General features: G+C 30.5%; 4 protein-coding genes across 6 annotated transcripts in view; 2 read left to right on the top strand and 2 right to left on the bottom strand.

The window, feature by feature from the left end:
* Positions 1 to 8,297, top strand: part of LOC142238406 (putative fatty acyl-CoA reductase CG8303) — a 37,329-nt gene extending 29,032 nt beyond the window's left edge. For both annotated transcript variants that reach the window (XM_075310046.1, XM_075310045.1), the window contains exons 4-7: positions 2,092 to 2,596; positions 2,654 to 3,095; positions 7,074 to 7,331; positions 7,402 to 8,297. In XM_075310046.1, the coding sequence (XP_075166161.1) occupies positions 2,092 to 2,596; positions 2,654 to 3,095; positions 7,074 to 7,331; positions 7,402 to 7,534 (1,338 nt within the window). In that variant the 3' untranslated portion in view covers positions 7,535 to 8,297. The remainder of the gene's footprint in view (positions 1 to 2,091; positions 2,597 to 2,653; positions 3,096 to 7,073; positions 7,332 to 7,401) is intronic.
* Lsm10 (U7 small nuclear RNA associated Lsm10) overlaps positions 1 to 14,243 on the bottom strand; it is a 41,560-nt gene extending 27,317 nt beyond the window's left edge. Inside the window, exon 1 of one of the 2 annotated variants that reach the window (XR_012722718.1) lies at positions 13,691 to 14,243. Coding sequence is in view for 1 of the 2 variants with exons in the window: in XM_075310047.1 (XP_075166162.1) it covers positions 13,741 to 14,169 (429 nt within the window). In the remaining variant the exon portion in view is untranslated. Of the gene's footprint in view, positions 1 to 13,608 lie in introns of those variants that run through there. The other variant, XM_075310047.1, reaches the window with a different exon arrangement.
* A 1,899-nt stretch (positions 14,244 to 16,142) lies between these two features.
* Positions 16,143 to 17,125, top strand: LOC142240595 (pre-mRNA-splicing factor Syf2). Its single transcript, XM_075312299.1, has one exon. The coding sequence runs from the start codon at positions 16,360 to 16,362 to the stop codon at positions 17,038 to 17,040; it is 681 nt and encodes a 226-aa protein (XP_075168414.1). The 5' UTR covers positions 16,143 to 16,359; the 3' UTR covers positions 17,041 to 17,125.
* Positions 17,126 to 21,385: 4,260 nt separating this feature from the next.
* Positions 21,386 to 27,737, bottom strand: part of LOC142241559 (zinc finger protein 277) — a 62,810-nt gene continuing 56,458 nt past the window's right edge. The window contains exon 2 of the mRNA XM_075313352.1: positions 21,386 to 22,912. Coding sequence (XP_075169467.1) covers positions 21,510 to 22,912 — 1,403 coding nt within the window. The 3' untranslated portion in view covers positions 21,386 to 21,509. The remainder of the gene's footprint in view (positions 22,913 to 27,737) is intronic.

The following is a 27,737-nucleotide window of genomic DNA, read 5'->3' as shown; positions in this document are numbered from 1 at the left end:
AGACAACAAATTTAAAGACAATTTCATTAAATTTCAAGAATTTTTCTGAATTAATAAACTCAAGTTGACCTTAGCCCAAACATTTTTTCTTTCATGTTATGATACCAATTTTTAAGTGAAATCACTTAATTATAAGGACAATATGACTTCATTGAAAAGCTTATCGACTTTTGGACAAGGAAAAAAATTTGTATTAGAGAAATGTGTCTTCTATGCTAAGCAAAATTTTCATTCGTATTTTAAAGACATGAAATCTTTGACCTCACGACAATATTTTTTTCAGTGTATGTTTGACAATGAATGGATGTTGTGGCCTGTATAGTAAATTTGAAATAATACCTAAGTAAGGTACTTCCCCTATCAAGAGGCTACAATTTGTCGCGACACCAACATCTTCCATCGTTATAAGAACAACATAATTATCTAAAAGGCACAACAGCATCGTATAATTATTGATAATCAAATATAATTATTCTTTTTTTTATAAAATTGCCTATAGTCAAAAACTAACGACCTTTGGTAAATTTTACCATGCTAAGAAGCTGTATTGCCAATGTTGGAAATTGCCCAAATGGAAATATGGATTTTTTTTGGGACACCAAGGAATGTAAACTTGTAGCAAGTACAAACATTCATTTTTTTAAGAAATTTTCTCAAAAATTTCATTTCTGTAGAAAATTTTCTCAAAGATTTCATTTCTATAGAAAATTTTCTCAAAAATTTAATTTCTGTAGGAAATGTTCTAAAAATTTCATTTCTATAGGATATTTTGTCAAAATTTAATTTTTGTACGAAATTTTCTCAAAAATTTCATTTTTATAGGAAATTTTCTCAAAAATTTAATTTCTATAGGAAATTTTGTCAAAATTTCATTTATATAGGAAATTTTCTCAAAATTTCATTTCTATGGAAAATTTTCTCAAAATTTCATTTCTATAGGAAATTTTCTCAAACATTCATTTCTATACATTTTTTTTTGCAAATTTCATTTCTATAGGAAATTTTCTCAAACATTTTATTTCTATAGGAAATTTTCTTAAAATTTCATTTCTATAGCAAATGTACTCAAAATTTCATTTATATGAAAATATTTGTCAAAATTTCATTTATATGAAAATATTTGTCAAAATTTCATTTCTATAGGAAATTTTCTCAAAATTTCATTTCTATAGGAAATTTTCTCAAAATTTCATTTCTATAGGAAATTTTCTCAAAATTCCAAATTCATTTCTATAGGAAATTTTTTCAAAAATTTCATTTCTATAGAAAATTTTCTCAAAATTTCATTTCTATAGAAAATTTTCTCAACAATTTCATTTCTAGAGGAAATTTTTTCAAAACTTTCATTTCTATAGAAAATTTTCTCAAAATTTAATTTCTATAGGAAATTTTCTCAAAATTTCATTTCTATAGTAAATTTTCTCAAAATTTCATTTCTATAGGAAATTTTCCCAAAATTTCATTTCTATAGGAAATTTTCGCAATATTTCATTTCTTTGGGAAATTTTCTCAAAAATTTCATTTCTTTGGGAAATTTTCTCAAAAATTTCATTTCTTTGGGAAATTTTCTCAAAATTTCTTTTCTATTAGAAAATTTTCTCAAAAAAACATTTCTATAGGAAATTTTCTCAAAATTTCACTCCACTTTCACTTAGACAATTGTGTTCATTTTGGTACCACAAGTGTTGTTTTAAAAACAAAAGACTTAAGACACGAACTGTTATATTCATCATTCTCAGCATTTGGATGAAATCATTTTCGCATTCCCAAATCAATAGGCAGCTATAAAATTTAAACAAAAATTATTCACACTTTGAAACTACTTCACACCTTTCAGAATTTCATGTTATCCCATGGTCAATTAATATAGTCTTCTTATAATCATAAATTTATTTATTTTTACTATTAACATAAAAGAATTCTAAGTTAATCAACAAAAAAATATGGCGACACCAAAAAGGTGTTAAACAATATAGTTAATATGATACTACGTATGAATAATAAAATGTAATTAACACATTTATAACAAATTTCCCATAATATAGGTCATAAGAAAACCTTGTAATTTTTCTTAATTTTGTTTTTTTCTAGATTTTTGAAAAATACGATGAAAAAACCTTGGCCAAAGTTAAACCCGTGGTTGGTGAATTGAGTGAAGTTAATTTCAGTTTCGACGAGGACGTTTTACAGGAACTTATCGAGAATGTCAACATTATATATCACAGTGCAGCCACCATACGTTTTCGATCACCATTGAGAACAGCAATTAGGACCAATTTAACTGGTACTATGCGTACCATAGAATTGGCCAAACAATTGAAAAATCTCTCGGCCTATATCTATTGCTCCACGGCATTCTGTAATAGCAATAATCGTGGTCTAATTGTCGAAGAAGTTTACAAATCACGTTGTGATCCTTATGAAATGATGAAATTGGCTGAAGATGATGCATATTGGGAAAATTTCACCCAAGAGAAAACAAAAGAATTTACCAATGATCACCCCAACACATATACATTTACCAAAAATCTTTCGGAAAATTTACTCATGGCTGAAATGAAAAATATGCCAGCGGCCATAGTTAGGCCCTCGATAGGTGAGGCAATTATGTCTCTATCATAACCCTTAATGATTTTCTTTGTTTCATTTTTAGTTTATGGCACCTGGGAGAAACCTGTACCCGGTTGGGTTGGTAATGCCAATTCTGGTCATTTAGGATTTTTGGCTGGTTTCATTAAGGGCATATTCCGTACAATGAATGGTCGTGCTACAGCTGTCATTGATATCATACCCTGTGATTATGTTATCAATTCATCGTTGGTCATGGGCTGGTATGTGGGTACACGCAAAATTGAACAACCCGAAGTGATCCATTGTACATCGGGTGAAGTGAATCCTTTGACATTGTCGGAATTCTGTGATATCATCAATACGACTGTACAAAAACATCCGCCTAATAATTTCGTATGGAAACCAAAGGCTATATTACGCAATGGATGGCGTTATAATTTATTCTTCTATTTGTTCCATATGTTGCCCGCAATGGTGTTTGTCATACCAGAGAAGCTGTTTTCCGTGGGAATGCCACAGCATACGTAAGTATTTATTTATTTATTACTTTATTATAATTGCAAATAATAACAAAGTTATTTATACGGGCACTAGCAACTAGATGCTATCGGCCTACGTATTTTTATGCCCTCCACCATAGGATTGGGGTATATTAACTTTGTCATTCCGTTTGTAACACATCGAAATATTGTTCTAAGACCCCATAAAGTCGAGTCGATCTAATCATGTCCGTCCGCCCGGTTGTTGAAATCACTCTAACCTCCGAACGAAACAAGCTATCGACTTGAAACTTGGCATAAGTAGTTGTTAGGTCGGATGGTATTGCAAATGGCCTATATTGGACCACTTTTACGTATAACCCCCATATAAAACGACCCCTCAGATTTGGCTTGTGGAACCTCTTCGGGAAGCAAATTTCATTCGATCCGGTTGAAATTTGGTGCGTGGCGTAAGTATATGGTATCTAACAACCGAGCAAAAATTGGTCCATATCGGTCCATAATTATATGTAGCCCCCATATAAACCGACCCCCGGATTTTACTTGCGGAGACTCTTAGAGAAGCAAATTTCATCCGACCCGGTTGAAATTTGGTACGTGATGTAAGTATATGGTCTCCAACAACTATGAAAAAATTGGTCCATATCGGTCCATAAATATATATAGCCCCCATATAAACCGATCCCCAGATTTGACCTCCGGAGCCTCTTGGAGGAGCAAAATTTATCCGATCCGGTTGAAACTTGGTACGTCGTGTTAGTATATGGTCTACAATAACCATGCAAAAATTGGTCCATATCGGTCCATAATTATATATAAACCCCATTTAAACCGATCACCAATCACACAAAAATTGGTCCATTTCGCCAAAAATAATATACCAACATTTTATTTCTACAGAAACTTTTGTCAAAATTTTATTGCTATAGAAAATTTTGTCAAAATTTTATTTCTATAGAAAATTTTGTCAAAATTTTATTTCGTTAGAAAATTTTGTCAAAATTTTATTTCTTTAGAAAATTTTGTTAAAATTTTATTTCTATAGAAAATTTTGTCAAAATTGTATTTCTACAGAAAATTTTCTCAAAATTTTATTTCTATAGAATATTTTGTCAAAATTTTATTTCCATAGAAAATTTTGTTAAAATTTTATTTCCATAGAAAATTTTGTCAAAATAAATTTTCTATAGAAAATTTTGTCAAGATTTTATTTCTATAAAAAATTTTGTCAAAATTTTATTTTTATAGAAAATTTTGTAAAAATTTTATTTCTATAGAAAATTTTGTCAAAATTTTAGTGCTATAGAAAATTTTGTAAAGATTTTATTTCTTTAGAAAATTTTGTCAAAATTTTATTTCTATAGAAAATTTTGTCTAAATTTTATTTCTATAGAAAATTTTGTCTAAATTTTATTTCTATAGAAAATTTTGTCAAAATTTTATTTCTATAGAAAATTTTGTCAACGTTTTATTTCTATAGAAGATTTTGTCAAAATTTTATTTCTATAGAAAATTTTGTCAAAATTTCATTTCTATAGAAAATTTTGTCTAAATTTTATTTCTACAGAAAATTTTGTCAATTTTTTTGTTCTATAGAAAATTTTGTCAAAATTTTATTTCTATCGAAAATTTTGTGAAAATTTTATTTCTACAGAAAATTTTGTAAAAATTTTATTTCTATAGAAAAATTTTGCAAAATTTTATTTCTGTAGAAAATTTTGTCAAAATTTTTTTCCATAGAAAATTTTAGCAAAATTTTATTTCTATAGAAAAATTTTGCAAATTTTATTTCTATAGAAAATTTTGTCAAAATTTTATTTCTTTAGAAAATTTTGTCAAAATTTTATTTCTATAGAAAATTTTTGCAAAATTTTATTTCTATAGAAAATTTTGTCAAAATTTCATTTCTATAGAAAATTTTGTCAAAATATTATTTCTATAGAAAATTTTGTCAAAATTTTAGTTCTATAGAAACTTTTGTCAACATTTTATTTCTATAGAAAATTTTGTCAAAATTGTATTTCTATAGAAAATTTCGTCAAAATTTTATTTCTATAGAAAATTTTGTCAAGATTTTATTTCTATAGAAAATTTTTGTTAAAATTTTATTTCTATAGAAAATTTTGTCAAAATTTTATTTCTATAGAAAATTTTTCACAATTTTATTTCTATAGAAAATTTTTCAAAATTTTATTTCTACAGAAAATTTTCTCAAAATTTTATTTCTATAGAAAATTTTGTCATAATTTCATTTCTATAGAAAATTTTGTCAAAATTTTATTTTTATAGAAAATTTTGTCAAAATTTTATTTCCATAGAAAATTTTGTCAAAATTTTATTTCTATAGAAAATTTTATCAAAATTTTATTTCCATTGAAAATTTTGTCAAAATTTTATTTCTACAGAAAATTTTCTCAAAATTTTATTTCTATAGAATATTTTGTCAAAATTTTATTTCTTTAGAAAATTTTGTTAAAAATTTATTTCTATATAAAATTTTGTCAACATTTTATTTCCATAGAAAATTTTGTCAAAATTTTATTTCTATAGAAAATTTTGTTAAAATTTTATTTCTATAGAAAATTTTATCAAAAGTTTACTTCTACAGAAAATTTTGTCAAAATTTTTTTTTCTATAGAAAATTTTGTCAAAGTTTTATTGCTATAGAAAATTTTGTCAAAATTTTATTGCTATAGAAAATTTTGTCAAAATTTTATTGCTATAGAAAATTTTGTCAACATGTTTTCCACAGAAAATTTTGTCCAAATTTTATTTCTATAGAAAATTTTGTCAAAATTTTATTTCTATAGAAAATTTTGTCAAGATTTTAATTCTATAGAAAATTTTGTCAAAATTTTATTCCTATAGAAAATTTTGTCAAAATTTTATTTCTATAAAAAATTTTGTCAAAATTTTATTTCTATAGAATATTTTGTCAAAATTTTATTTCTATAGAAAATTTTGTCAAAATTTTATTTCTATAGAAAATTTTGTCAAAGTTTTATTTCTATAGAAAATTTTGTCAAAATTTTATTTCTATAGAAAAATTTTGCAAAACTTTATTTCTATAGAAAATTTTGTCAAAATTTTATTTCTTTAGAAATTTTCTCAAAATTTTATTTCTATAGAAAATTTTGTCAAACTGAATTATATACGTATTTAATCGGCTTTTGTTTTTTTTTTTTTTTAATATATACCCATAAGGGTACATAAGATTCGGCCTGGTCGAACTTACGGCCGTATATACTTGTTGGTTTTGTTTTGTTTTGGGGGGTAGAAATGCATTTTTGCGAAGATAGTATACGGCCTATGGGCCTCCCCTTTCGTCCGTACTTTTTTCCTCGCCAGTCATAGTTTCTCCTTTACAAGCTATTCAAATCATATGTTTGCCTTCATTATTCGTTCGTAATAATGAAAAACTTTCAAAAAGCCGACTGTTCTCTTTTTTCAAAATTCAACTGTTCGCTTTTTTCAAAATTCGGAAAATGTCTTTTTCAAAATTTCAAAAAATCGATCTTTGCAAAATTTGCTTTCCAAAAGTAGTCCACGGTTTCCTCAACTTTCCCTGTTCCAAAATTGAATTTAAATGTTTATAGCAGGGCTGTGGAGTCGAGTCAATTTTGTTCGACTCCGGCTCCGGCTCCGACTCCAAGAGTATGTAGGGTTTAATATGTTAAAAATGGACAATACAATTGATCAATTCATCATCGTGAAATTCCACCCATATAAATACACTTTGAATGGTCTGAAATCCAGTACTTTGTTTTTCGTTGTTCGATTAAAAACCCTAATGGAATCTAATTTGTCGAAATATTTCTTTAGCTTCAAAGATATGAAGTGTTTTTCAAATTTGGTTTCGCCTGAGTCGGAGTCGAGCAAAATTTTTACGACTCTGGCTCCAGCAAAATCTTCATACTTAGACTTAAAGCCCTAGTTTACAGTTTGTGTTTTTTTTTTTTATTTATTTAATAAATTTATTTTTTTGTCTTTCAATTCTTTCAGAGTTTATGAATATATGCGAGTTTTTCACAGAGGTACCAAAGCATTCGATTATTTCTTGGGCAAAGATTTCCGTTACGATTTGAAAAATGCCTTGCGTGTAATGAGCGTAATGCATGAAACCGATCGCAAGCGCTATAATTTCGATTCAAGTCGATGTGATTGGAATGAATTTTTGGCTCGTGTTCTTATAGGCATAAGACGTTTCTATTTCAAGGAATCGGCTGAGACTACTGCTTGGCATAGAATGTATTGGAAAGTGTAAGTAGGACTCTAATATTTAAAGAAAACAAAAATACTAATAATCCAATTTTTGTTGTCTAATTTACAGCTTTGATTTCCTCTACTATGCTGGCTTTGTGGTCTTATTTTTGATATTCTTTGTCATATTTGGTCTATTGCTAGGCTTAAAAGTCGGCTTAACTGTATCCCTGGTAATATGGGGCTTTTTGGTGTGGTTGTAAAAAATCTACACGCATCATTCGCCTACCCCACACACACACAATTCACAATTACATTCAATCCATACAACAACAAAAACCATTTACATATTACCATATAATCTAACTTAGATGCCCTTAATATTTTATTCTAGTTATAAAATTATTATAAATATGTATTTTTTTTTTTAATTTTTGTTTATTTCCTCTTCGCGAGAAAAAAAAACAAAAAATGAAGATAAAGGAAACTGAAAAAATCTAGAAATCTATAGACATTTTGTATCATGCTACCTCTTGTTTTGTTTTAAGAAAAAAATATAAGAAAACCAGCAACAGCATTTGTTACCATTTTCTTTAAGCAAAATCGTTTGTTCATCTGTTTCTCCTATTATAAAAGCAATGAATAGCACAAATAGTGGAAGAGAATATGCATAAGTGAACTAGCTTAAATTTTAGAATGTTTTAGGATAAATACTTATATATGGACTTTATTTATCCCTAATGGCATTGCTAATGAAAATTCTAAAATTTACATATCGATTGAGTTTTTTTTTTTAATTTTAATCAATATTTTTAAGTCTCTGGTATGTTGTAGCATTCCCCCCAAAACTAATAAAGTTGTGGACAATATTTTCTTTCTAATTCCATAAAATACAAAAAATTATATATATACAAAAAAAAATTATATGTATTCGAAGAAACGACAAAAGTATATAGTTAAGAATTTATTTCAAAATGTTTAATAAAAATGTATTTTTGTAATTAATAATAAATAAATTAAAATGAATTTTCACTACCACCATATTTAGCTACCAAGAAATTTGTTAGTAGATATAGCAGAAAAAACTGCTGAAAAAGGGTCTCTGAAAAAAGCAGTCTCCGTATCCTGAAATAGCGAACATTGTGTCCTATTTTTTTAACTAAAGGTGGGTAATAAGTTCGAGATTAACTTTTCTTTAATAATCCATTTTAAGGAATATAAACTTTGTGAAAATTTGCTTTGGGATATTCCCCATAAAGTTATAATGAAATCTGCGACAAATATGTATAATTTTATGACGTTTTTTACTCATTTAGTTTTCACTTTAGTGAAAATTAGCGGCTAAACTCGAACTTAATACCCACCTTAACTGAAACAAACAAAAAGGTAAACTAGGATCTAACGTAACACAGTCAAGACAATATATTAAGAATATGTCTTGAATTTGCTTAAAAATTAATTTTTTTCTCAAACTAAAGTATTTAGCAGATTTTAAGAACAGAAAACTGGAAAATACATTTTAAAACCTAAAAATTTTCCGAATTATTGTTCGCCAGACTATGAAGTGCAAAGATATAACAGCAGACACCGACATGTGGTTTTATCACAGTTTTTTTTATGTGTATAAACATGGATTGAATGAAAAATTCTACTCAAGACAGGATAACCCACCGCTCAAAAACTTTTTGATATTTGCTTGAAATTGGGATTGAACCCATGACTCTTTGTATACAAGGCGGCTATGCATTGATCCATTGAACCACGGTGGCTCCCATACCAGTACTACATTAATTATGAATCGACATAGACCAAAGTAAACCTTACAAGGTGACTGATTTGTAATGCAAGAAAGCAAATAACATCAAATTTTGAAATCAGTTTAAATTTGTTCGAATTGGCTACCTTCAGCACGAATTATGGTCTTTTAACCATCACACGCTACACGAAAGTGGCTCTGCGGTAGTTTGGCCCAAAAAAATTTTATTTCTATAGAAAATTTTGTCAAAATTTTATTTCCCTAGAATATTTTGTCAATATTTTATTTCCATAGAAAATTTTGCAAAAATTTTGCCAAAATTTTACATCTCTCGAAAATTTTGCCAAAATTTTACTTCTCTCGAAAATTTTGTCAAAATTTTATTTCTATAGAAAATTTTTTCAAAATTTTCGTTCTGTAGAAAATTTTGTCAAAATTATAGTTCTTTAGAAAATTTTTTTCTCTAGAAAATATTGTCAAAATTTCCGATTCCAATTCGGGATTTATTTTGACTACATGGCACGGTTGCTACTAGAGCCTACTATCTACCAAAATTGGAAGAAAGTGCTACAAAATTGCAAAATTTTATTTCTATAGAAAATTTTGTCAAAAATTTTGATTCCCTGGAAAATTTTGTCAAAATTTTATTTCTCTAGAATTTTTTGTCAATATTTTATTTCCATAGAAAATTTTGCCAAAATTTTATTTCTATAGATTTTTTTTTTTTCAAAATTTTACATCTATTGGTTTTTGCAAAATTTTATTTCTCTAGAAAATATTGCCAAATTTTATTTCTATAGAAAATTGTGTCAAAATTTTATTTCTATAGAAAATTGTGTCAAAATTTTATTTTTATGGAAAATTTTGTCAAAATTTTATTTCTTTAGAAAATTTTGTCAAAATTTTATTTCTATAGAAAATTTTGTCAAAATTTTATTTCTATAGAAAATTTTGTCAAAATTTTATTTCTATAGAAAATTTTGTCAAAATTTTATTTATATGGAAAATTTTGTCAAAGTTTTATTTCTATGGAAAATTTTTTCAAAATTTTATTTCCATGGAAAATTTTCTCTAAATTTTATTTCTATAGAAAATTTTGTCAAAATTTTTTTCTATAGAAATATAATTTTGGCACAATTTTATTGCTCTCGAAAATTTTGTCAAAATTTTATCCCTATATAAAAATTTGTCAAAATTTTATTTCTATAGAAATATTTGTCAAAATTTTATTTCTATGGAAAATTTTGTCAAAATTTTATTTCTATAGAAAATTTTGTCAAAATTTTTTTCTATAGAAATAAAATTTTAATTATACAATTATTATTCGAGCTCTATGGACAGATATAGATTAAGGAACATGGTTAAAAGAGCCATTGAAAAGAAAACGCCAGATACAAATCTATACACGCCTGGACTGTACATGTTTCGGTTCGGGCGAATGAACCTTTCCACAGCCTTTAGTATAGATCTGGCTGGGAGAGATAACTCAATTTTGGGCCCTTTATGCTAACTCCTTATGGAGAAAACATTTGGGAAATTTCCTCTTACAAATTGAATAATCTTTTCTCCCACTGTACATCATCTTTTCATATAACTTACAAGTCCCTTAATCTTATTTTTATTTCGTTTTGTTACATAGTAATGCAACAACACGAAATTTATTTTTAGAAAGCTAATTTGTTAGAATTCACCTAAGTGGTGAACAGTCGAACAATGCTTATTGTTTCTACAGTCAACTACAACATATGACAATTAACAGAAACTGGTTTCCAGGATACAACAACAATTCTAACGCGTACATTAGTAGTGTTTTTCCTAGTTTTACGACGGGCTCATCGTTGCTTATTATATTACATGTTAGCCTGATACCGAAACAGGCAATTGACGTCCAAATGCATTATATCTAATTATACAATTATTATTCGAGCTCTATGGACAGATATAGATTAAGGAACATGGTTAAAAGAGCCATTGAAAAGAAAACGCCAGATACAAATCTATACACGCCTGGACTGTACATGTTTCGGTTCGGGCGAATGAACCTTTCCACAGCCTTTAGTATAGATCTGGCTGGGAGAGATAACTCAATTTTGGGCCCTTTATGCTAACTCCTTATGGAGAAAACATTTGGGAAATTTCCTCTTACAAATTGAATCATCTTTTCTCCCACTGTACATCATCTTTTCATATAACTTACAAGTCCTTGTAAGTTATATGACAAGGGACTTGTAAGTTATATGAAAAGATGATGTACAGTGGGAGAAAAGATGATTCAATTTGTAAGAGGAAATTTCCCAAATGTTTTCTCCATAAGGAGTTAGCATAAAGGGCCCAAAATTGAGTTATCTCTCCCAGCCAGATCTATACTAAAGGCTGTGGAAAGGTTCATTCGCCCGAACCGAAACATGTACAGTCCAGGCGTGTATAGATTTGTATCTGGCGTTTTCTTTTCAATGGCTCTTTTAACCATGTTCCTTAATCTATATCTGTCCATAGAGCTCGAATAATAATTGTATAATTAGATATAATGCATTTGGACGTCAATTGCCTGTTTCGGTATCAGGCTAACATGTAATATAAGAAATAAAATTTTGTTAAAATTTTATTTCTCCAGAAAATATTCTTACCCCCATTTTCATGAAGCTCCGTTAGTGCTACGTTAGCTAACGAACTTTTAAACCGTGATATCTACATATCTATCATCTTGCGTATATATTCCATATGCCAGTTAGAAACTTAACTGCTGAAAATTTTTCAGTTAAAGTTAACCGGAGAAAAGATATTTCCATTTTTCTCTCTGTTAACTGGCAGTTAAAGCCTAACTGAGCTACATGAAAATGGCCGTTAGAATTGTATTTCTCTAGAAAATATTGTCAAAATTTTACTTCTATGGAAAATTTTATTTCTATGGAAAATTTTGTCAAAATTTTATTTCTATGGAAAATTTTGTCAAAATTTTATTTCTATGGAAAATTTTGTCTACAGTTTATTTCTATGGAAAATTTTGTCAAAGTTTTATTTCTATTGTTGTTGTTTTTTATTGCTGCTTAAAACCATACATTGACTAAACTACAAGTGTAGCTTAACCAACAGAGGAAAATAATGTTTGTCAAATTTATTTGGGCAAAGCCCTATAGACTGCAAGATGGTTGGATGGACGCACGTTTCGGAATTACCACATTCCTCATCAGCATCCTCTACTTGCAGCAAAACTATCAACCAATTATCAGAATAAATTCAGGCAGTTTATTAAACCCAACAAAAACCACACTTGAACCCTCCGAAAAAAGGTGTTCGGTCGTAGCAGGAATCGAACCCACGACCTTGTGTATGCAAGGCGGGCATGCTAACCATTGCACCACGGTGGCTCCCTTCTATAGAGTTCTGTTGGAATGTATATGGTCTGCGATCTAAATGTTTATATATGCAGGGTCAATAAACTGTCATTAGGACATTTTTCCGATAATATTCGCCAACCATCTGTCGTTACGGCGGCCCACACTATCAGCGGCGCTTGAGTTCGGATGGCCAATCAAAGGTGTACATTTTCAACTGACCTTTTTGACAAGTAAACCCCAACCTTAACTTTGTTCACAAACTTTTCGATGCGATGGTAAACAATCAAAAGAACTGTCACTGGAATAAATCTTCAGCTGTCAAACGAGGGATTCAGAAATGATAGCAATACATCTATCTATCAATTATCAGAATAAATTCAAGCAGTTCATTAAACCTAACAATGAACCACACTTGAACCTTCCGAAAAAAGGTTTCGCATGATAGCCGGCTTATGCCGGCTGTCTATATGGGCGTTCGATAAGCCCTCTCTGTAAAGCACAAAGGAGCCACCGTGGTGCAATGGTTAGCATGCCCGCCTTGCATACACAAGGTCGTGGGTTCGATTCCTGCTTCGGCCGAACACCAAAAAGTTTGTCAGCGGTGGATTATCCCCCCTCAGTAATGCTGGTGGCATTTCTGAGGGTTTCAAATCTTCTCTAAGAGGTTTCACTGGAATGTGGAACGCCGTTCGGACTCGGCTATAAAAAGGATGTCCCTTGTCATTGAGCTTAACATGGAATCGGGCAGCACTCAGTGATAAGATAAAAGTTCACCAATGTGGTATCACAATGGACTGAATAGTCTAAGTGAGCCTGATACCTAACCTAACCTAAGCACAATGGTTTGTATCAATAAGAAAATTGTATAAAGTATCAAGCGGATATCTATATTCGTTCGAAAGTTAGCGTAATTTCAACAGGTGGATACAAAGACGGGAGCCACGAGATTAGATCGACACATAACGTTTCGTTATAAACGAAACGTTAAAATTGCATCTCGTCAACAATAGTACAACCAAGTAGGGATAGAAAAGTCGAAAATCGAATTCGTCTGGTTTGCCCTTTCATTTTTTTCTCTCTATATTTTGTATCCATTTCGTTTTGCATATTAGATTTGTTATTATCTGGCCTTTTAAAAGATTCAGGATTCACATAAAAACCCCCTCCTTTAGTCATTCTAAGTGGCTTTTTTTGTAAAGTAAATTCGGGCAGTAATTTCCCACGCCTATACACCCAAAATGTATTTTTATAATTTCTCCAATGTATCCTTTTATTATATATTATCAAACATTTTTGAGAAAATTAAAATAAATAATAAATATTACCCATCCTCATACGGGCGCTTCTCCAATTCCCGAAAATTTTCTTTATGTCTTTACCCATCCTCATTCGATCGCTTCTTATCCAATTCCTGAAGAATTTCTTTATGTCTTTCTTCAGCCCTTTTCTGTTTGAATGTTCTCTTGTTGCCCTTTTGTTGGAATCTAGGTGGCCTCCGTGTACAACCGCGATTACACCAATCTCTAATGTCGCTAGCCATATCTACCGTTGACGGTATGTGTATTTGACGTATCATACGTTCGCGTACCATAAACTGATCAAAGGGAACTTGCTGCCCATGACGATTGATGAATACGGCATTGATTAAATGGACATTCATGTGGCCATCAGCATTATCGATAACTCCAGCAACGGAACAATCATTTCGCAAGTCCATAAGAACTGAATGACCTTGTAAGAGATATGGAACGCAGTTGAGAGTGTTTGATATCAAAAAGTTCTCTTTACGAGTGAATTGTTGCATTTTTAAGGACTATTGGAAACAAAATAATTGGACTACAACCTCATATATTTCCCTCCTTTCCTGTCAACTACAACTATTTATGCATTCACAATAGAACAAAAACGTTTACAGTGATGTCAATTACCACTTTTTATTGTGCTCTCTTTTTATTTACAGTGGTTAGGTATTCACAATGAGCTTTTATTAAGCCGTTTGGATCATGTTTTGAGATATTCAAACCAAAATTATTTATCTACTCTATAATGCAAATAGTTACCATCTCACTGACATTTTCAAACTCAATACGTTTTAGTATCTTGTTTACTATGTATAAAGGGTTATGCGTTAGGATTTTAATATTAAGTTTTTTTTTTAGTTTCGTTTTATTTATAAGGTTAAGCTTTTATTTGGAATACTAGAGCTCTATTGATTGAATTCTATCAACATGTTGTCCAGAAGGACGTTGGTTGATTAAATAAATAAATAAAATGCTTCCGTCAACGTATTCAAATATAACGTACGCACGCAAAAAATCGCTTACTTTAACAGTAAAGGAAACGTCATTACTCCCTGGTAACAGTTTTGCAAAACCTTCCATAAGTTCATGCTTACATTTATTAATGTCGAGTCTTTTAAAAATAATTGCATCGTTCAAACACTTCCAACCTAAAAACATGCGCCATTTAAGCTGAGTACTATGTTCAGTTTTCAAGCTGAAAACCAGTTTGTTTTCATGGTTACTTTTTTAAATTAATTAATTTAGAAATATAACATTATTTGCAATCAATTCCTTGGATCTTTTCCATCCATTATTTGGCAAGACTTGATCAAAATATAATCGTCTTCATAAATATAATTGTACTTTTAATTTTGTGTTTTGGTGAAAAAACCGAACATAGTACTCACCTTTAAGGCCGGTACCCTGCCAGCATTTCAATGTTCCATTTCATCCTCATCGCTACCACAGACTCGTAAGTGACACTGCAACAATCGCCAATTGTGATAGTATTTTGCCATCACTATTCGCATGAAAGTATTTTGCCATCACTATTGTTACAAGAGCCATTTTATATTTTGTGAAACACCAAGCGCAACTGGCTTTTTATAATTTATTTCAATGAAAACGAAAATAAAGTGCTGAAAACATAGTTATTACGCTAAAAATTGTGAAAAGTAAATTGGTGAACAATTTTTGACTTTCCAAATGGAATAAAGTGATAGTTTTTCAAATATTTTTCCAGACACGCTGCCTCCATTGGGATTAAAAGTACTGGCTGATAGACGCTACAACATTTAACTTACAACTTGTAACTCAACATCAATCTCTTATTAATGCACAAAAATGTGTTAAATGTGATGTGATAGCCGTATAAATGTTATATTTATGAGAATTTATAAATGTTTCATAAAATTAATAAACATCTAAAAATCGTGTTTTACTTGACCACAATGATTCTTTTACAACTATCTTAAAATGCACTTTGTCTGATTGTTTGAAGGGGCTCTTATTGGCGTCCTTCTAAATGTATCCAGAAGGCCTCCTAATAATTGCACTCATGCGATACTTTTTTGTAGTACCTTGGCGTGGTACAACTTCTCAATAGTGAGGCGCTTTTCCGAGGAGTTTTGGATATCGTATACGACTGTTTTCGACGTAGTGGGGATTCTCTGAAGCGCCCCCAAATTCAAACAATGTTGGCAGGGTAACAGCCTGTTTCTGTATGTCGAACGAGCTCAATCGATCGACTGAAATCGACACAAACAGCTGAATTTATTACCAGAAATCAGCTGTTTCTATGCATTCCAGTCGATCGATAGAGCTCGATCGACATACATAAACAGGCTGTAAATCAATGTGAAATTATTATTCGTGGTGTTCTAAAAGTTGTACAACAAAATATGTCTTTCTGTACAGTCACATTAACGTGTATACGTCCCATTGAATTTAATTCATGACAATATTCTATTATTGATTGTATCGACGATATTGACAACACTGATTCTCTTTATTTGTAAATAATTTTACCCAGCACGGAAGGAATTATAGAAGAAAGCCCAAATTAACTTATTTCAAAGACGAAAAGCTCCGAGAATTTCCATACAAGCGTGCAAAGCATTAATGCTAGAGTACAAATTTCCCTACACCATAATCCGTGTATCAAATTCTTACTAGTATTGCTCTTCGTTTGTCAAACTATATTCACCCAAAGCATGGACACTACAGAAAAGACAGCTGCCCAAAAGCTGGCAGAACGCAAGGAACGTCTACGTAGTCTGCATAAACTAAGACAAGAGGCCCGCACTCATAACCATCAGGAAGTTATTGCAGAAGATGCACGAAATAAATTGCCCAAAAATTGGGAAGCCAGGAAGCGTCAAGCTGATTGGTTACTTGCTGACGAAACAGCTCGCGAAGAGGCCAAAACGAAAGGAGAAGATTATGATCGCTTAAAATTGCTTGAGGTTTCGGCAATTGATGCTGAAAAAATAGAAAAGAAGAAAAAGAAACAAAATCCCGATTTAGGATTCTCTACATTCGAAGCTCAGACTGCCCGCCAATATAATCGTTTAGTGAAAACAATGCCCGCCCGTGATATGGCAAAGTATGAAAAACAAAAGGCTGAACTTGGAGAAGCATTTTATGGAGGTCCAAACACAATAATCCATGGCTTGGTTAAGGATACGCCATCGGCTATAAATAACATGGTTAAAGATTTGGAACAACAAATTGATAGACGTAAGAAATATTCACGTAGACGTATCTACAATGACGATGCCGACGTGGACTTTATTAACGAAAGAAATTCCAAATTCAACAAGAAACTTGAGAGATTTTATGGTGAACATACAGCAGAAATTAAACAGAATTTGGAACGTGGTACTGCTATTTAAAGTACATGGTGTACCTATAGAATTAATTTTTAGGTTTACAAAGCTCTTGTAAAAATTTAGTAGAATAAAAACGAATGACAAACAATAGGTCTTTCAATATGGAATTGTATGGATCACAGATTTCCTCTTGGAATATATTTTGACCAAATTTTAGAAAAATTTCTTACAGAAATGAAATTTTGAGAAAATTTTCTATAGAAATGAAATTTTAGAAAATTTTCTTATAGAAATTACATTTTGAGAAAATTTTCTATAGAAATTAAATTTTGAGAAAATGTTCTATAGAAATGAAATTTAGAAAAAATTTCCTATAGAAATGAAATTTTGGGAAAATTTTCTATACAAACGAAATGTTGACAAAATTTCCTATAGAAATGAAATGTTGCCAAAATTTACCATAGAAATAAAATTTTCAGAAAATTTTCTATAAAAATGAAATTTTCAGAAAATTTCCCATAGAAATGAAATTTTCAGAAAATTTCCTATAAAAATTAAATTTTTAGAAAATTTACTAAAGAAATGAAATTTTCAGATAATTTCCTATAGGAATGAAATTTTCGGAAAATTTTCTATAGAAATGACATATTCAGATAATTTTCTATAGAAACAAAATGTTGACAAAATTTCCTATAGAAATGAAATGTTGACAAAATTTACCATAGAAATAAAATTTTCAGAAAATTTTCTATAAAAATGAAATTTTCAGAAAATTTCCTAAAGAAATGAAATTTTCAGAAAATTTCCTATAGAAATGAAATTTCAGAAAATTTCCTATAGGTGTGAAATTTTCAGAAAATTTCCTATAGAAAAGAAATTTTCAGAAAATTTCCTATAGAAATGAAATTTTCAGACAATTTCCTATAGAAATGAAACTTTCAGAAAATTTCCTATAGAAATTAAATTTTGAGAAAATTTACTAAAGAAATGAAATTTTCAGATAATTTCCTATAGGAATGAAATTTCCAGAAAATTTCCTATAGATATGAAATTTCCCTATAGAAATTTTCAGAAAATTGCCTAAGAAATTAAATTTTCATAAAATTTCCTATAGAAATGAAACTTTCAGAATATTTCCTATAGAAATGAAATTTTGAGAAAATTTCCTATAGAAATGAAATTTTGAGAAAATTTCCTATAGAAATGAAATTTTCAGAAAATTTCCTATCGAAATGAAATTTTCAGAAAATTTCCTATAGAAATTAAATTTTGACAAAATTTCCTATCAAAATAAAATTTTGAGAAAATTTCCTATAGAAATGAAATTTTCAGAAATGAAATTTTGAGAAAATTTCTTATAAAAATGAAATTTTGAGAAAATTTCCTATAGAAATGAAATTTTGAGAAAATTTCCTATAGAAATGAAATTTTCAGAAAATTTCCTATAGAAATGAAATTTTGAGAAAATTTCTTATAAAAATGAAATTTTGAGAAAATTTCCTATAGAAATGAAATTTTGAGAAAATTTCCTATAGAAATGAAATTTTGAGAAAATTTCCTATAGAAATGAAATTTTCAGAAAATTTCCTATCGAAATAAAATTTTCAGAAAATTTCCTATAGAAATTAAATTTTGACAAAATTTCCTATCAAAAAAAAATTTTGACAAAATTTCCTATAGAAATGAAATTTTCAGAAATGAAATTTTGAGAAAATTTCTTATAAAAATGAAATTTTGAGAAAATTTCCTATAGAAATGAAATTTTGAGAAAATTTCCTATAGAAATGAAATTTTCAGAAAATTTCCTATAGAAATGAAATTTTCAGAAAATTTCCTATAGAAATGAAATTTTCAGAAAATTTCCTATAGAAATGAAATTTTCAGAAAATTTCCTATAGAAATTAAATTTTGAGAAAATTTCCAATAGAAATAAAATTTTCAGAAAATTTCCTATAGAAATGGAATTTTCAGAAAATTTCCTATAGAAATGAAATTTTCAGAAAATTTCCTATAGAAATGAAATTTTGAGAAAATTTCTTATAAAAATGAAATTTTGAGAAAATTTCCTATAGAAATGAAATTTTGAGAAAATTTCCTATAGAAATGAAATTTTGAGAAAATTTCCTATAGAAATGAAATTTTCAGAAAATTTCCTATCGAAATAAAATTTTCAGAAAATTTCCTATAGAAATTAAATTTTGACAAAATTTCCTATCAAAAAAAAATTTTGACAAAATTTCCTATAGAAATGAAATTTTCAGAAATGAAATTTTGAGAAAATTTCTTATAAAAATGAAATTTTGAGAAAATTTCCTATAGAAATGAAATTTTGAGAAAATTTCCTATAGAAATGAAATTTTCAGAAAATTTCCTATAGAAATGAAATTTTCAGAAAATTTCCTATAGAAATGAAATTTTCAGAAAATTTCCTATAGAAATGAAATTTTCAGAAAATTTCCTATAGAAATTAAATTTTGAGAAAATTTCCAATAGAAATAAAATTTTCAGAAAATTTCCTATAGAAATGGAATTTTCAGAAAATTTCCTGTAGAAATGGAATTTTTCAGAAAATTGCCTAAGAAATTAAACTTTCATAAAATTTCCTATAGAAATGAAATTTTCAGAAAATTTCCCATAAAAACGAAACTTTCACAAAATTTCCCATAGAAATGAAATTTTGATGAAACTTAAAAAAAAAAACTAAATTAAATCATACACATTCCGAGTTTATCTAGATTTAGATCTAAAGTAACACATATATATTTTTTATAATATTACTTATACATATATTACAATCAAGTTAACATGGTTAAAGATTTGGAACAACAAATTGATAGACGTAAGAAATATTCACGTAGACGTATCTACAATGATGATGCCAACGTGGACTTTATCAACGAAAGAAATTCCAAATTCAACAAGAAACTTGAGAGATTTTATGGTGAACATACAGCAGAAATTAAACAGAATTTGGAACGTGGTACTGCTATTTAAAGTACATGGTGTACATATAGAATTAATTTTTAGGTTTACAAAGCTATTGTAAAAATTTAGTAGAATAAAAACGAATGACAAACAATAGGTCTTTAAATATGGAAATGATAACGTAGGATCCTTCCTGAAAAGATGTGTATTTGTATTTTGTAAAAAATCACAGATTTCCTCTTGGAATGATATTTTGACAACATTTTAGAAAAATTTCCTACAGAAATGAAATTTTGAGAAAATTTTCTATAGAAATGAAATTTTAGAAAAATTTCCTATAGAAATGACATTTTCGGAAAATTTCCTATAGAAATGAAATTTTCAGAAAATTTCCTATAGAAATGAAATTTTCAGAAAATTTCCTATAGAAATGAAATTTTCAGAAAATGTCCTATAGAAATTAAATTTTGAGAAAATTTCCTATAGAAATAAAAATTTTCAGAAAATTTCCTATAGAAATGGAATTTTCAGAAAATTTCCTGTAGAAATGGAATTTTCAGAAAATTTTCTATAGAAATGAAATTTTGAGAAAATTTCCTATAGAAATGAAATTTTGACAAAATTTCCTATGAAAATAAAATTTTGAGAAAATTTCCTATAGAAATGAAATTTTCAGAAAAATTTCCTATAGAAATGAAATTTTCAGAAAATTTCCTATAGAAATGAAATTTTCAGAAAATTTCCTATAGAAATGAAATTTTCAGAAAATTTCCTATAAAAATGAAATTTTCAGAAAATTTCCTATAGAAATTAAATTTTGAGAAAATTTCCTATAGAAATAAAATTTTCAGAAAATTTCCTATAGAAATGGAATTTTCAGAAAATTTCTTGTAGAAATGGAATTTTCTGAAAATTTTCTATAGAAATGAAATTTTCAGAAAATTTCCTATAGAAAGGAATTTTTCGGATAATTTCCTATAGCAAAGAAATTTTGAGAAAATTTCCTATAGAAATGAAATTTTCAGAAAATTTCCTATAGAAATGATTTTGAGAAAATTTACTAAAGAAATGAATTTTTCAGATTATATCCTATAGGAATGAAATTTTCAGAAAATTTCCTATAGAAATAAAATTTTCAGATAATTTACTATAGAAATTAAATTTTCAGAAAATTTCCTATAGTAATGAAATTTTGAGAAAATTTCCTATAGAAATGAAATTTTCAGAAAATTTTCTATAGAAATGAAACTTTCAGAAAATTTCCTATAGAAATGAATTTTTGAGAAAATTTACTAAAGAAATGAATTTTTCAGATAATTTCCTATAGGAATGAAATTTTCAGAAAATTTCCTATAGAAGTGAAATTTTCAGAAAATTTCCTATAGAAATGAAATTTGCAGAAAATTGCCAATAAAAATGAAATGTTAAAAATTTTAACTTAAAATTTCCTATAAAAACTAAATTAAGTCATACACAAACCGAGTTTATCTAGATTTAGATCTAAAGTAACACATATATATTTTTTATAATATTACTTATACATATATTACAATCAAGTTTAAATTTTTGTTCCATTAAACAGGTGTGTAATCTTGCCAACTTTGTTTCTACAAGAAATTGAAATTCTCTAGTGACAATCGTTCGGCGTCTTTATTAATTTGCGCCACCGGATCTTCCGATATTATACGTACTACTGTATCATCCATATCTTCATTAGGATTATCATCTAATGTGCAAAGTAGACCATCATCTTCAAATGTAGGAAAGAAATATTCAGGTTTATCCCACTGCTTTTTAGTACCTATGCCAAAATGTGATTCTTCTTGTAAATGTTTAAGGAGTGCTTCCTGACATTCAAAGCGTTGGTCACAGGTCACACAACGCATAAGACTTGACTGACGCCTGACGTAGTTGACCACTTTGATTTTTTGATAGAAATTCAAATCCTTAATTAATACATCAAAGTCTAATGAATGGGTTTGCAGTAAGTGATTTTTAAATTGAATAAAATCTGATGACTGCTGATTACAATAGAGACAATTTATTGGTTGCACACCATCACCATTCCAGTCGGACCAGTCTGAATCTGAGTCACTGTGATGAGCAAACCTTTGTTCAAAATCCACACTATCCGTTTCCAATTGCAATGATGACGCTTTTGATGAATTATCTATATCTCTTCTCTTTTGTTTTTGGTTCGGTCGTTTCTGCTGCACATTTGTATCGGGAAATTTATAGTTTTCCAAAAAATATTTATCATATGTTTTGTTGTTGGGATTAATTCTCTTATGGGCTTTCTTGCGCATATGCTCCTTCAATGTGACACGATCTTTAAATATTTTCTCACAATACAAACATATTAGATTCTCTAAGTTGCTTTGCACCTTTCCCAAAAGTTCATCTATGTAGATGAGATTTTCCGGTTTACCCAATTGCAGGAAATGTTTGTTAAACAAATGCTCCAGGTACAATGATCTCAAGCCTGTTATGACATCACGACAATACAGACATTCTCGGCTAAATGTACGATCAGTTAACTCAAATTGGTGTTGGGCTAGGGCCTTCTCTAATCGTAGTTTCTTAAGATTCGTTCTTAATTCGAAATCCTTAGGTAAAACATCACTTAATAGATAGTACTTCTCGTTTCTTGCCGGCGTTCCATCTGGCAACTGGTCCAGCAGCATTGTGGTACAAAATTCTTCCAAATCATGGTGTTCAAATTCTTTACGCCAGTATTTTAAGTAGTCTTCGATTATAGCTACATCACCGACATCAGCTATAACTAAACGATGGGCAAGAAAAAGATGTGCCAAATAATCATCTTGATCCTTGGGGAAGTTGAATGTTTTGTCGCATTTCACACACATTAAAGGTGTGTCATCATTGTCCTTGGTCGGCAGTGGTACTTGTTGCAGTGTTAAGCCTGGTAACACTTCCGTTTTTGTTAGAATTTCCTCTTGGGTTTCCATCGAATATATATGAATGAGAAAACAAAACGTGAGACGACAATCTGAAGGTAAACAAAGATATTGACATTTAACAGCTGAACAACAGGGTGCTTATACAACAGAAACAACAGGGTGCCTATACTAAAACAAATATCGCATTAATTCATACATTAAGGTGGGTATTGAAAATTTGTTATTGAAATTGCACAATTTTTTTAAATACTATGTTCGATTTTCGAGTTAAAATGTTCGCGGTTACTTTATTAAAACAGTTCAATATAAAGCAGATAAATTAACTCAATTGAAGCGCATTTTCTTGTTCCTATAGATTTCGGCATGACTTTATGTGTGCGAATATGTTTGTTTTCATTTCCCTGCCAACATTTCAAAGTTCCATTTCATTTTCATCGCTACCACAGACTCGTAAGTGACACTTCAACAATCGCCAACTGTGATGGGGGAAGCGTATCAGAAAGTACAAAATGCACATGAAAGTATTTTGCAATCACCATTGTTACAAACCATTTTATATTTTGTGAAACGCCAAGCGCAACTATCTTATTATAATTTATTTAAATAAAAACGAAAATGAAGTGCTGAAAACATAGTTATTACGCTTAAAATTGTGAAAGGTATATTGGAGAACAATTTTCGAACTACCAAATGGAGTAAAGTGATAGTTTTTCAGTTTTTTTTCAGACACGCTGCCTCCATCAACAATAAACACTGATAGACGCTGGAGCATCCGCCGAATATAGCAGAATTGCAACTTATCAATCAACATAATTCCTTTTGCGGGGTGGTGGCAGGGGGATGTACAGATAAGCTACAGAGAAGGACTCTTCAGCCGGATATATTACATTACAAGACTAAATACTAACATAACCAACAACAAAAATTTATTAGTTATAATCTTAGATGAAAGATTGACTTAAAATCAATGCACATCCTACGAATAGGCACTATCGAGGCATAATTCGAACGTTAAAAATCAATAAAATCCTAGAAGACCTGACCTCTTGGTAATATAAGGGTCCGAAAACTCCTTCGTTCAATGCTTTATGAGTCTTAGAACCCCAGATGCTTTATTCACCATCGAATGATCATTAAAATTAAGCTTACGATCCATAACAATATCAAGATCAACAAAAGAATCAACATCTTCCAATAACGAGCCCCGTATAAAGGGTGATACGGTCAAAATTTGATCAATATAAACTTGACGTATTTCTTTCAATTTTGCATTTAAAAACCCTGAACACCCCTCATTTTGAAGGTGTATGTGTGTAGAATGTTGCTCCTATTTTGATTTTGGAATTCACTCTTCAGTTGTCAAAAACGAGCCGGACTATCGACTTACAAGAAGGTAGTGACTCCAAATCGCGATGATAAACAAAATACGACGGCCAAAGCGCGATCTCGGATGCTGTACACGACGATGCTGACGAAGTTTGACTGCGTGGTAATAGACGACGAAACCTACGTCAAAGCCGACTACAAGCAGCTTCCGGGACAGGAGTTTTATACGGCAAAAGGAAGGGGAAAGGTAACAGATATTTTCAAGCACATAAAACTGTCAAAGTTCGCAAAGAAATATCTGGTTTGACAAGCCATCTGTACCTGTGGCTTGAAAAGCAGCATTTTCATAGCTTCCGGGACTGTCAACCAAGAAATTTACGTGAAAGAGTGTTTGAATAAACGTCTGCTGCCGTTCCTGACGAAACACGGTTGTTCCGTACTGTTTTGGCCGGATTGGGCATTTTGCCATTACGGTAAAAAGGCCATGGAGTGGTACGCCGCCAACAACGTGCATGTGGTTCCCAAGGACAAGAACCCTCCCAACACGCCAGAGCTCCGCCCAATTGAGAAATACTGGGCTATTGTCAAGCGAAACCTAAAGAAGACCAAAAAAGCTGCTAAGGACGAGCAGCAGTTCAAGGTAAACTGGCTTTCTGCGGCGAAGAAGGTGGACAAGGTGGCTGTAAAAAATCGGATGGCAGGAGTCGAGCGTGAGGCCCGGCAATTCGGATTTGGAAAAGCGAAAGCCTAACTGAATATTTTTCCTGAATTTTATACTAATTGAACTTAAAAAAGAAATTTAATTTGATTTTTTAAATAAACGATTTCACCGATTTACACGCGTTTTCCCTTGACCAAATTTTGACCGTATCACCCTTTACTATACCGTACATCAATAGACCTAGAACTGAAGAATCGCATAAACTTACATTTCTTCAAGTTCAAATCCATTAGATTCACCCTACACTAGTCACCAAAGCTATCCAAATCATCCTGTAATAAATGCTCTCGATCCGAATCATCGAACGGGGAGAATAACTTAACATCATCAGCATACATCAAAATTCGGAGGTAATTCGTTTATAAACAACAAAAATAGGACAGGCCCCAAATGACTACCCTGAGGCACACCTGATGCGTCATCAAAACACCTCGAATAGGAATCCCCAAAAGATACAATTTGCGTACGTCACTCAAGATACGACGAAATCCAATCCAAAGTAGTACCGTTCAATCCAATCCTATCCAGTTTATATAACAACAGCCTATGATTCACCCGGTCAAAAGCCTTACTAAAATCGGTACAAATAACATGAGTCTGATTCCCAACAACAAACTGACTAATAACAGGAGAAGTAAATTCCACTAAGTTCGTAGTAGTTGATAGGCCCTTACGAAAACCATGCTGGCAAGGATCCAATATCGAAGAAATGCCATGTGACAAAACATACGTCACCATCTTCTCAAAAACCTTGGGATTAGCACTCAACTTTTCTATCCTCCTATAATTACCCACATCAAAGGGACTCCCTGGCTTATGAAGCGGTACGACAAAAGAACTCCTCCATCTTATGAGCCATCCAGTCTACAAATTTATCAGGACGACAGTACGACATCTTGGCCACATTATAAGTTATGCTCGAAGACATAATCGATATTGTTGCTTGTTTATGGGATCGATAACACATTTGTCGATTATTTAGTCATCGCCGACAATTCGTATCGATTGGCCACACTGTAAGATTCTTTACAAACACAGGCATTCCGTCCGGAATAACTTCTACTCTGGACGACGCATTAGAGGGAAATAACCGAATCTCAATGAACTATTAAATAACATCGACAATGGAGCAGAGAGACATTCGGAGCAAAACTTCAGAATTATCCCTGGAATCCCATCCGGACCAACCCTGGTGGACGCCTTAACCCCACCAGACACAGACTGACTATCATAATGGAATTGCCATCCGATCAAGCGATCGAATAAAATAGGGATGTGAGCCATCATTATCATACGTACCATCGCTATAAACAGACTCAAAATAGCCCTCGAAACAGTTCGCAATGGATTGATCCCCATTCAAGTCTACACCATCCCTGTGGATCTTCGATGACCTATTCGAAGACTTTCGTTTCATCCTAACAAAGTCGTAAAATGACCCTGGGTTACAATGAAGGTCATTTTTAACCTTGTCGATGTAACGAACATAGCACACCCTTGACTCCACATTATATAGAGACCTAGCGACAGTGTACCGAGCATAATCAAAATCAGACCCCGTCCTCTTATACCGACTAAAACATCTATTCCAATCATTTCTGAGCCTTGTCAATTCAGGAGAATACCATGGCTGATTCCTAGGGAAATCCACCTTTCTCCTAGGAACAGGTCGAGACACAAAATACGGCAGAAATTATCAACAGCCACATCGAGATCGGATATATGTTTATTTTATTTTTCTTATCTTTATCGATTCATCATCCTCAAACTAGGACGATTCGTCGTGCATTTAAATTTTATTTCCGATCTGTGTCATAATTTAAAGTATGTAAAACTTTGATTTAAAATTAGATTGCTTCCTTTATTTTAAAAAACGTCGGGTCTTTTGGATGAAATTCAAAAGCATTAGATATTTTTTTATGTGCACAAATAACATTGTAACTGGCAATATTTCATTAAGATATTGGATATTGAGATACCAATAGTATTGCTGCCAACAAACCGTGTTGTCTGTGGCTACGAAGTTTCCGGTTTAATAGCATCGACCTACATACTACGATTTTTAGTGGATATTGCATCATTGTGGTCAATCTCTTAACGAGCAACAGACTACAGCAACAGGTTGTTGTATTATCTGGTTGCATGTTCAAAGTTCAAGAGTAACATTAGCCAGTCGTGTTGGATACAAAGCTAAAAAGAAAGCAGCAATTAACGAAGCCAGTCGAAGCGTCTGCGTACCTATGTATAATCAATTCAAATGACTGAAACAGGTCTCGAGTTCAAAAATGCTTATACTTAATAATGATGTTATGAGTCTGGCAAAAACAAATATTTGGTTATGTTAATATTCTAGCAACAAAAGCATTTCATTTATACAAGAGAGAACGTGCTAAAACATTTTGTAAGGCTATAAGTTTTAAATTCAAAAGTTTAAAATATTGTACATATAATAAACCTATTATATGCAAATATATGCTCTAAGAGAAAAATCAGCACTAGCGGTTAAATCAACGAACAATGTCAGCTGTATTGAGTTCGATTTTATCCCCATCGCTACCACAGACTCTCAAGCGAAACAATAACAATCTTCAACTGTGATGGGGAAATGTACCAAAAATTTTTGAAAGTAGTTTGCTATCACTGTTCTTTTAACAACAGTGAGAATCATTTTGATATTTTGTGAAATACCAGAGTAAATAGCTTCTTAATTATTTTTGGGAGATTACCAAAAAACCAGCGCTGACATTGTTTTTTTCGCTTAGAATTTTTAAAGGTATATTAATGACAATTTTTCGATATTAAATATAGCATATAGGTGGGTATTATGTTGCAGTTTAAGGTCGGTACTATGTTCGGTTTTCGAGTTT

This window comes from Haematobia irritans, chromosome 5, assembly GCF_050003625.1.
Source record: "Haematobia irritans isolate KBUSLIRL chromosome 5, ASM5000362v1, whole genome shotgun sequence".
In the NCBI taxonomy this organism is placed as follows: domain Eukaryota; kingdom Metazoa; phylum Arthropoda; class Insecta; order Diptera; family Muscidae; genus Haematobia; species Haematobia irritans.
The sequence above is the reverse complement of the archived record's forward strand: the minus strand, read 5'-3'. Positions and strand labels throughout refer to the sequence as shown.